This window comes from Wyeomyia smithii, chromosome 2 (assembly GCF_029784165.1).
Source record: "Wyeomyia smithii strain HCP4-BCI-WySm-NY-G18 chromosome 2, ASM2978416v1, whole genome shotgun sequence".
Classification (NCBI taxonomy): Eukaryota; Metazoa; Arthropoda; class Insecta; order Diptera; family Culicidae; genus Wyeomyia; species Wyeomyia smithii.
This window is the reverse complement of record NC_073695.1, coordinates 260,011,135-260,022,410: the sequence shown is the minus strand read 5'-3', so window position 1 is coordinate 260,022,410 and position 11,276 is coordinate 260,011,135. Positions and strand designations below refer to the sequence as shown.

Sequence of the window (11,276 nt, the reverse complement as noted above, 5' to 3'; positions counted from 1 at the left end):
GCGGAAAAATGGTCTTCCAGCCAGAGATGCCAGATTTTAGATGATGTGTCTGTATCAGTGTTCTGTGAATTTGTTTAAATTTCGACTGAGTTATAAATTTTGAAATGTTAAAAACCATGCACAATTCATTAAGAGATCAGAAAATCAGTTTTGAGTCATTAAAAACTACCGAGATGATAAAAATGGAATCTGAAAAGAATCGAATTTCGTAGTTTCGGATGTCAAAAGAGGTACTTGGCGTAATGACATGCTCTAGCTGTTAAATAATTCTCAACGAAGAATCTGTGCGTTGTTCGTTTGCATTTTCAAATTAAATTATTTGTTTTTCTTAAACTGCGATAATCTCATTAGAAAGATTTGAAAGACACTTGTTGCGAAAATAAACAGACTTGTACTGATTTTTAACGGCATCTGCCAACTTTAGGAAACATTTAAAGCTCCTCTTAAGGCCCAAATACACACACGGCGCAATGACACCTTTTCCATACAAAATAGAAGGCGTAATCGCTATCCCGCCTTCCATTTTGTATGGAGAAGGCGTCATTACGCCGTGTGTGTATTTGGGCCTTTACAGAAAGAAGAGTTCTTGCGCGTGTTATTGGATTGGCATAGTCAATTTATGGAACAATGCACAACACTGGTTTTGAGAAATAATCTAACAAAAATTGTGAGCTCCTGAGCATTTGTAAAACTCAGAAGCTTATCCAGGACATACAAAATCAGTATTTTATTTTTATTTTATAAAAATACATTTATTCACAATAAATATTGTCTTCACTCTATACAAATAAACTGTATTGCTTGAACTTACGATCTTTCAGACAATTTAAATTCTTTAGCTATTTTCGTTTTAATACCACATCGTACATAAGATACGAAACATACTCTACTCACATAATAGTCTGCAATAAGGGTTGAACTATTTCTTCTGCTTCGCGAAAATCGAGAAACCTACTTTCTATGTTCCGTTATAACAAAGTATACAAAAGCCGGGTGATTAAACAGTGCCGGTGCCTTAACATTACGTTCCACTAGCATCTGTTCGTGGGTGGTAAGTTTCAATTAATCCATTTTTTCCTTAAGTACTACTAAACTCAACAGTTTTCATCGAAATATTATATTCAATATGGCCAATCTCATCAGGACACCTAGTTTATTGAGAAACAATCAACGCATGTATAACACGCTCGATAGTTTGCTAAACTCTAATCTCTTTCTCTAGCAAAGGCACGTTTTACTTCGCCGATTCGGTTAGACCCTTTCTACCAGTCTAACCTAAACTGAGATTTTTTTCTTCATTTAAATCCAACTCTTTGGCACTTTTCGTCACCACCGATGAGGGCAGCCGAAGGAACGACACTAAACCGTCGAAACCGATCCCTGAGCATACAAAACGGCATCGTGTATCGTGGGGAAGATGTGGAAGCCACCTTCGCCAATAGACTCCGCGTGTAACAGCGTTTCATAGACACAATCCGCCGGGCAGGCGATAAGCGTGCTAACTCCAACCGTATTCATCTCCTTTTTGAGATCGTTGAACACCTTGCAGGCAGCCGTGTCGATGTGCGGCACACTCGACAAATCAATAATCACTGTTTTAATAATCTGCAGGCCAGCGCCATCGCCAGCCGCCTCATACCGGGAGGCACGCTGAACCAGCTTCTGACTGACACCAACCTCTTTGGTAAGTGCTTTCTTGAAAGTCGCCCTGCTCGCAAAATTAATGGGACCCGAGTATCTGAAAATCTTAATATGTGGTACCTCCTCGGCCCGCTGATGACTGCCGATGTCAACATAAATTGCCGTTTCGGGTACCGTCCCGAGCAGACTGTAGTACGACTTCCAGCCCTTAATGTACAGAGCGACTAGAGAAAATATAACTCCAATTAACAGACCAATATCGATGTCGATTATCGTCACACTCAGGAACGTCACCAACCACACGAACAGCTCCAGGCTGCCCTCCCGTTGGAACTTTTTGATGTGCTTCACCTGCCACAGCATGCCCTTCAGCGCGACAAAGATAATCGACGCCAGCACGCAACGTGGAAGAGTCTCGAAGTACGGCCCAACCCACAGCAATACCACCAGAATCAGCATGGACGAAACGACGGCGGTTATTTGTGTCTTTCCACCAGCCTGATGTTGGATGAGCGAACGCGACAGCGAACAAGCGGTCGGCACGCAGGAGAAAAATGATCCAACAATATTCGTGGTTCCCATGGCGATCAGCTCCTGATTAGCTCGAACCTCGTAGCCCTCCTTCTGAGCGAAGATCAACCCCATAGACATGACAATCGAGTAACTAACTATAGTGATGGCAATAGCATCTACGGCGACCAGCTTCAATAACGAAACCGGAGGCATTTCTGGAGCGGGAAGGCTGCAAATGATTTAGAAAATTAAGCTTGATTCAAACTTTTCGTCCATGCAAATGTCTACTCACCCAATCGGAATCTCCCCGACCAGCTTCACAGCAAAATCCGGCCCTAGCCGAATGTAGTACGACGCCATCGTACCACCAACAACGGCCATCAGTTCGGCGGGAATCGGAAATCTACACTTAGTAGAGGACCACGGCTTCAGATATTCGTTCATGAAAATCATAAACAAAATGACAATCACCGAGGTATAAACGGTTGGGAGATTACTGTTCGGCAGTTCGCTGGCAAGATCACGCAACGCTAGGATATTCTTGAAGGATCCCTTATAGCGGGGAATCGAAACTCCGAGCAGATCCTTCATTTGGCTGACGAGTACGTGAATGGCGGCTGCCGTCGTGAAGCCGCTGACCAGTGGCTCACTCAGCAACGCCGATAAGGTTCCCAGACGGATGAGACTCATGATGAGCTGAAATTTACAGTTTGAGTTTAGTTATCTTGACGTTAAAGGCAATAGTTGACGACTTACATGATAGCAGCCGACAACGAACGACAGCGCAGTGACAACCTGAATTGCAGTGTATTGCGGCTCGGAAGGGTCCATCGGTGGCAAATCGAAGCTGGTTCCGTTTATCTGAAAAAAGTACCTATTAATCAAGAAACATCATAGATCAGCTAGGTAACTCACCATCTCCACCGGGGTGACGGTCGCATAGCTCGCCACCACCTTGGCCGTCATCAGACTGACAACGGCGAAGGCACCCATCGAGATGTGCCGGGAAGTACCGAGAACCGCGTACACCAGACAGTGGAAGAAGGCCATATACAGGCCGACGTTCGCTTGGACACCGGCCAGCAAACCGTAGGCCATTCCCTGCGGTATTTGCATGACCGCCACCGTAATACCAGCGGTGATGTCTCCTAGTAGGTCCTTCTTGATGGAGTACTGCGGTAGCCATCGCAGAATCGGAATGAAGTTGAGCAGAGTGTTGAGGCAGCGAAAGTCACGCACCGAGTTGACGATCGCCTCGATGGCTGTTGATTAAAAGTAGAAGGAATTTGATCTCATAAGACTTTGTGCTCAATGAGAAGAAACCATGAATAACTTTTCGTTAAGAATGTAGAATGAACAGTAACTCAACAGTAAATTATAAGTTTCAGAATAAATGCGGTAATACACATGAACTGGGTACAGCTTTATCGTGATGGGCGAGATGCTGAAACGGGCGATTGGGTGGTGGCCGATCACTCCTCGAAAGTGCCGGTTGAGGATCGAAGACCGGTTCTTCATTATCAGCATCAATGTACAGTACACAGCCCTCACCCCGGAAGCACCGATGATGATGAGGATGAATTCTACGCGCAGCTGGAGCGTGTATACCACCCATGCCCAACACATGACATCAAGATCATCATCGAGAATTACAACGCTCAGGTTGGCCAGAAGGAGGAGTAATTGGATTGATTTTGTCGCCTCCAGCAATATGGCCGTACGCAATACCTTTTTCCAGTGGTTATACTGGAAAAAGGTATTACGTACGGCCATTTTCCACATCGGTAAACCTGGCGATCACCAAATCAGACAGAATCGCCAATCGAACAGGTACTGAAAGATGATTGGCACTTCTCGGACATCGCGTCAGAACTTACCGAGGCGCCAACATTGATTCAGACCACTACCTAGTGATGGTGAAGATGCGCCCCCAACTTTCCATTGTGAACAACACCCGAGCCCGCGATTGGACCAAATTGACTTTATGATTGAATCGATCGCAGAGTAAGAGGACAAGTTGGTTGAAACCCTTCTTGAGGGCTATTTGAGCACCGTGGAAACAGGTATGTGGAACGAAACCGATGGAATGAGTGGTTCGGACGGTATTAGACAAGAAAAACGCTGCGAGGCACAGTGGAGCACTTAGAACATCAAACCTGATCAAAATTATTTTTAGGGATTTTTGGACTGGAAACGTATCATGGATCGATAATATAGTATAATAAATAGTTGACTAAAAATTGCATGGCATAACCCACCTTTGAGTGATTTGTTACTTTTCAGATGATGTGGTTCGGCATCAATGGTAGTTTCTTTTCTACAATAAACGACTGAGCCTTTATGAATGAAACATAACTATTTTTTCATATCAGCGTCGTTCGGGGCTAACACTGTTTAATTTATTAATTAATCTGAGCACTCAGAAGAATCTGAATTGTCACTAGTATTATCATCATTGTCCTTGTACGAACATTTCACTCGCAACATTTGCATTGCTTCGGGCGAAAAAGCTTGACCGTTTTTCTTGGATTGTGGCCTAGAGCTCGTAATCAAGGGATCGGAATTCAATAGCAACCTTTTGAGAATGTCTCAGAACACTCATTTATTACATGACAAAGGTATGTTCTTCTTGAAACTAAGGCAACAACACTGCCGGAAGCAGAAAAGTTGAAATTTTTCGATGATATTAACAATGATGTAACTCATGAGTTCGGATGATCTAATACCACCAGTTTGACCAGAAACATACAGGCTTCGATTTGCAATTGACGGTTTACATTGGAACTCATTGATACGTAACTTACTTCATATAATGGTGCTTATTACGGGAGTCACTCCACGGTGAAATATATTTCACTCTCACGCTCACTTCACTTTTTTAGACCTATTCCCGATTCCACCTCAAGTGAGGTGACAAAAATCACCTCCGTGGAGTGAGATTGACAGTGAAGTGAAATTGAGAATAGGACAAGTGAAATAAGATTGTTTCCCAGCTCAAAAATCTCTAAGTCCCAGAAAGTCGTTTTTTCCGATTTTTTAGATAACACCAGATCTTGACGTGTTCTGCATTTCTAAGACATTCGGCATCAAAAAAAATGTTTTTTTTTTGGTATCGAAAATTTCCTGAACTAGTTTGCATTTTTTTCATCGGGCAAAAAAATGAAAAATTGACCGCTTTAAGGCACGGATCAAACTCTGATTCGCTTCGTTACTGAAGAATAAATCCAATATTTACCATTAGATCACAAATCAATCAACTTTAAGACTTATGGCAGCTTCGGGGAATCATTTCACCGTTCAAAATGGTCGTGAAATAATTCCACGCCAAACGTCGCTTTTTCCGTTCTTAATTCACTGATATGATTCTCATAATAACCCAGATTCCACGGCAGATGTCACTTCGCGACGTTTTTCTCACTTACGTGAGTCTCGTAATAGGATTTTGTTCACTTCACTCTGATTTCACCGTAAAGTGACTCCCGTAATAAGCACCAATATGACACATAAAAATCTCAATTATAGAATTTTTGTGTTTATTAGAATGTTCCGTGGCAATATCGAGATTATTTAGTCTTTTAAGTTTACAGATTGATTAAACTAACCTTTTTGACAATCTCCATAGTTGGTTTGATAATAAATTACCACCGACAAACTGACATGAAACTAGATTCTGAAATTTGCTCAAAAATCCAAAACCGTCATTTTAAAATGCAGCGATCGCTTATGTCAGAATTGGCTGTCAACCGATGTGACGTTTGATGTGACGGAATGCTGATCAGTCATCAACAGGGATGCCAGGTCATTTTTTCAAATGTCATCACGCATCACGAAACATGTCATCATACATTATTAATATGTGAACACATCTCTACTGAAATTTTTACAGTTACCAAACATCATAGTAAACACACCAAATTGTGTTCAACTAATCCGCCGACTATCAGGCTTTCACTTCTTCATACGAGCTCAAATATCTTCCAAATAAAGACAAGTCTTCACATCTGGCATCTCTGGTCCTCTGTAGCACGGTAGAGTTGTTGCGCGAACCCAAGTATGTGTGGCGCTAGTGTTGTAACGTATTTAGATTTGAATTTTTGAGCAGAATAATCGTACATTTTTGTTCAAGGATTCATGTCAGTTTGTCCGTGAAATTACTACGTTGCACTTGATTGTTTTAAAAAAAAGGGAACGGTACGGAAGCATCTAATGCAACAACAGAAAGCTAAATTTTGACGATTTGAACCAGCTGTAACAAAGGTTAACAATACTTTTGGATGCTCATGAACTGTCAAAAGATTCAGTAGGCATCACACTTCAGAATGAGACTATGCAGAACATGGTTAAAAAACTTTAGCTTTTTTGACTTTTGATCAGGTTTTTTCAATTGATTTACTCCTATGTGCGAGGATACTAACGTTGCGTCGAGCGAAGAGAAGGCAGCAAAACTTTTGGAAAAGAAGCGCCGCCGGAACTAAAACAGCTGAATCATTTTCATTAAACGTGAAACTTTTACCAGACTTTGTTCCGCGAGCCGCAATGTGCCGAGATAAAGAAGGGAGTATTCTGGTGGAAGCTCGTGAGGTGACCGAAAGATGTAAGCAGCACTTCGATAAACACTTGAATGAGACGTGTCATTTCCAACGATAAACGAAGCTAAGGATGCCATCAAGCGGCTGAAGAGCAACAAATCGGCCGGCAAAGGTAAGCGGAGCTTATCAAGATGGGCCCGGATAAGTTGACCGAGTGCCTGCATCGATTGATTGTTTAGATTTGGGAAACTGAACAGCTGCCAGCGGTGTGGAAGAATAGGGTTATATGCCGCAAAGTGGACTGCGAGAACTATCGTGCAATCACCATCCTGAATATCGCCTACAAAGTGTTGTTCCAAATCATCTACCAACGTCTGTAGCCACTACTTCCCATAATTGAAAAAATATGCCATTTTCATCAAAATCGAGCTAACAGTTTCTTGTGATAGTAAACATCCTGAGCCGATTGTAAAAAAAAGTTTTTGTGAAGGCAGCAAATGGTTTGATGAGGGTGCACGGAATATCTGTCACGTCGTCCTTTTCGTCCGACAAGTGCCATACTGTTTCAAAACATTTAAAGCCTTTTTTAACAAACCAAATACGACATAATTCTCAAAATATGCACATTAGCCAAATTGCACACGGGTTTGGCAACTTTCTTTGCGTTTATAATTGAAAAAAAAAACGGGCTACTGCGTTGAAACGCCTGACGGATGGAATTCGGCTGCAGATTTTTCTGTTTAAACTCAACGGTGAGGTTCTAGCATATATGAGGGGTGATATACTTATTACAAAAGCTGTCTTGTTGTACCGAAAAAAACATTTAAAAAGCATTTCTCTCGATGTCATGTCTATGGCATATTAGACCATTTTTAAATTATGGGCAGACTAGAAAATGGATTCCTTGGAAACGATCAAGCTGGCTTCGTAGCAAACCGGTCGATAACGGACCAGATCTTCATTTTGCGGCAGATCCTCCAAAAGTGCCGTGAGTACAGAGTCCCTACGCACCATCTCTTCATTGATTTTCAAGCCACACATGATACAATTGATTGGAAAAAGCTATGGAAGATCCTGTACGAGAACGGCTTTCATGGGAAGCAGATCCGAATGATCGGGGTCATTCGAATCCCGCAGGCAAAGTGATAGTCTCTCCTGCCTACTGTTCAACATTGCGCTAGCAGGTGTTTTACAACGAGCGGCGTTCAAGATGCGGGGTACAATTTTCAACCGATCCAGCCAATCCATCTGTTTTGCCGAAAACATAGACATTGTCGGCAGAACATTAGAGGTACTGACAAGTACACCAGACTAAAACGGGAGGCAGAGAAGGTTGGGTTGAAGATTATTATATCCAAAACGACTGGCTGGCGGAACCGAGCACGACTGGGCCCACTTATGGAGTAAGGTGAAAATGAGCTTAAGGCAGTCGAAGAATTCGTTTACCTTGGCTCGCTGGTAACCTCGGGCTACGATTCCAACTGGATATCTACGGATGTCGTGTCTACTATGGGCTTCACAGGCATCTCAGGTCGAACTCGTATGAAGTTTATCCTGTACAAAACGTATATAAAACCGGATGTTCTCTACGGGCACGAGAGGTGGACACTGCTCGAGGAGGACTTGGAAGCCCTAGAAGTTTTCGAAGGACGGGTGCTAAAAACCATCTAGGGTAGCTTGCAGGAGACTGGTGTATGGCGGCGTAGGATGAATCACGAGCGCGAGCAACTCCCTGGCGAACCTAGTATCTCAAAGATGGTCAAAGCCGGACGGATACGCTAGGCTAGACATGTTGCACGAATGCAGAAGAACTACCCTGCGAAACTGATGTTCGCCGGAAATCCGGTTGATACACGACAAAAAGAAGCGCAACGAGCAAGGTGGTTAGCCCAACTGAAATAATGCAATGCTGAATGCACACATTAAATCAAAACCAAAACTTTTTTGTCATACTCAGATTTCTTGACGTAGGACTATGTCTGATAGGTGGATAAAACTATGTAGTCAGGTTTTAAGTATTGATATCTCAGTCGTTTCTTATCAGAACCACGAGATTGTAGCATTAATCCATCAGAAAATTCTTCGCAGTTGGATTTTCAGGAGAAATACAACCCATTCTTAGAGTTGCGCTATGGAAAATTGGTGAATAACAACTGTGGTCTCACTGCCGCTATTTCAGTAAAACAGCTAAAATGTTCGTACGATTTGGAAACTGGTATTACTAGTCAGCAAATGAGATATTGTGAAGATCAGAGTTTAGAAATCCGAGTAGTGGGGGTCCAACAGGGTTGGAAAACCAGTAGTTTGTCGCGCTCATGTCGCTCACTCTTATTTATGGCGTGACTTGCCACTTTTGCTATTAATCAGTAGAATGTTAGATTACCGGAAGGTGCACACTGAAAATGAACTGCTACTCCCAGGTATTATTTACTATTATTATCGCTATTATTATTCATTATTTATTTTACAATCACAATTCGATAAAATGATGGAGGTTAGTATTTCTGTTGAATAGCATTGATATCTAGCAAAAAGTATTGATCTTTATCATTTCACCAAGTCCACAGTTTCGTTGGATTCACGAAAAGATATATTTGACTGTGATAAAATCGAAACAGCACTGTATACTCAGGTTGTTCGTAAAACATCAATTTATTCTTCGAAGAAATGCGTTGATCGGCAAAAATCAAAAATATCATTAAAACTCATTGAAGTAGAGCCATATGCCGCGAATCCGATCGTGAGAACCAGAAACTGCGCGGTTTCAAATATAGAAAGTTTCGGTGACACAAAGGTCTTTCAGAAGTGTATAAATTGATCTGGGTCAAAATACTTGAGCAGTCGATAAGGCCAGTCAACAGTTTTGCAGCTAATACGGCCTGTGTGCTTTGTCGTCAAAGTTCTGATGGTTGCATGCCAAGAAGTGGGTAGCGGTTTTCGTACGATGGTAAGTTCTCTGGATCCCGCAACTTGCCCCCTTTGCCTCCCCCCACCCTGAAACACTTTATTTTTTTTAAACAATATATATCGTCAGCATAAAACAGCAGAAGAGCAGCATAATTGACGAAGACAGAGAAAAATAGTGGACCCAGGTTACTACCATGATGAACTCCTGACATATTGGAAACTCGATCAGAAATAACAGATCCTGCTTTAACACAAACTCTAGGATTAGACAAATATGACCTAAATCAGCGTACAGAGTCCGATGTCATACCGAGCCTAAGAATTTCATCAAGCAGTATCCCGTGGTTTGTACACAGCGAGACACGAACTGCATCAAATTTATAGTTACTAATCTTTTTGGAAAAAAACCGTACTGCTCGGTATTAATATAATGTTTACAGCTGGTGAATAAAGCGTCCTTAATAATTATCTCGAACAACTTAGAGTATAACGATGTGATGCCACGATAATTAGGGATGTTGCGTTTATCACTTTTTTGTGAATTGGAAACAAATACGAGAATTTCTTCACATCGCTTGAGAGCCCCGCTGAAGGAAAGTTATTTGTGCAATTTCAGCTGATCAATCGCGGGCAACTCACGGGCGATCAAATAAGCTATGCTCACGTCGCTCAAACTAAATACGAATTACGTTGTAGTGGAATGCGGGAGAATATTAAAAAGAGAGAATAGGGAAGAATAACGCAATAAATGAAGTATTTTCCTGCTACGACTAGTGATACCGCTTACCGTGCAACGCGCGTGCTGTTTCAATGAACCGCTGCGTACGTAGTTTAGTCAATGGTCAATTTGAGAACAACATTCGAATTGTTGTTTATCACATGACATAAACAATGTGCCAATGAAATCAACGACTTTTCGAATCTTGTTTAGCGGTATCAAGCGGCGATTATTTAGAAAACCCGGAACCCACATTTCCAATCAATAATCGTCACAGGGCTAACAACCTGAAAAATGGCATTTCTTATGTAAAATTGGTCCACAAATCGATTGGCGATGGTTTCATTTTGGGCAGGGCACGGGAAATGGTCTATTTTGCCCCTTTTCACCCTATTTTTGAGTATTTTTTTAAATATAGATCGTTTCCCGTACCCCGCACAGAATGAAAATATCACCAATCGATTTATCGACCAGTTTTACATAAGAAATGCTATATTCCAGGTTGCCAGCTCAGCGGCTTGTAATGTTTTTATATTTGGCGTAAAAAAAGCCTTATTCAGCTAAACGTAAAAAATGTTCGATGGCTTTTAGCAGAAAAAAAAAATACCAAGCATTATTATTTCCTTAGGAGATCAGGTAGTAGAGAAATGTGAACAAGTTAGGGACTTAGTAGTCATACTATCAGTGAATTAACATTCACTGATCACTATAACACAATTATCAATAACGCTAGTAACATGCTCAGTTTTATAAAATGTTTCTGCTATAATTTCCAAGATCCATACACAATGAAAACACTTTATAATTCCTATGTCAGGTCACTTTCAGAATACTGTAGCATTATATGGTCTCCGATTTCTGCAACACATGTAGACAGAAAAGAATCAGTGCAAAAACAATTCCTGTTATATGCACTTCGTAATCTACGATGGACGTCATTTCCCCTACCATCATATGACGAACGCTGC

General features: G+C 41.6%; 1 protein-coding gene across 2 annotated transcripts in view; it reads right to left on the bottom strand.

Moving 5' to 3' along the window:
• Nucleotides 1-665: 665 nt before the first annotated feature.
• The window catches only part of LOC129724881 (solute carrier family 26 member 6), a 39,961-nt gene continuing 29,350 nt past the window's right edge, over nt 666-11,276 (bottom strand). For both annotated transcript variants that reach the window (XM_055680157.1, XM_055680158.1), the window contains exons 4-7: nt 3,070-3,416; nt 2,911-3,015; nt 2,447-2,850; nt 666-2,383 (exon numbers count right to left, since the gene is read on the bottom strand). In XM_055680157.1, coding sequence (XP_055536132.1) covers nt 1,360-2,383; nt 2,447-2,850; nt 2,911-3,015; nt 3,070-3,416 — 1,880 coding nt within the window. In that variant the 3' untranslated portion in view covers nt 666-1,359. The remainder of the gene's footprint in view (nt 2,384-2,446; nt 2,851-2,910; nt 3,016-3,069; nt 3,417-11,276) is intronic.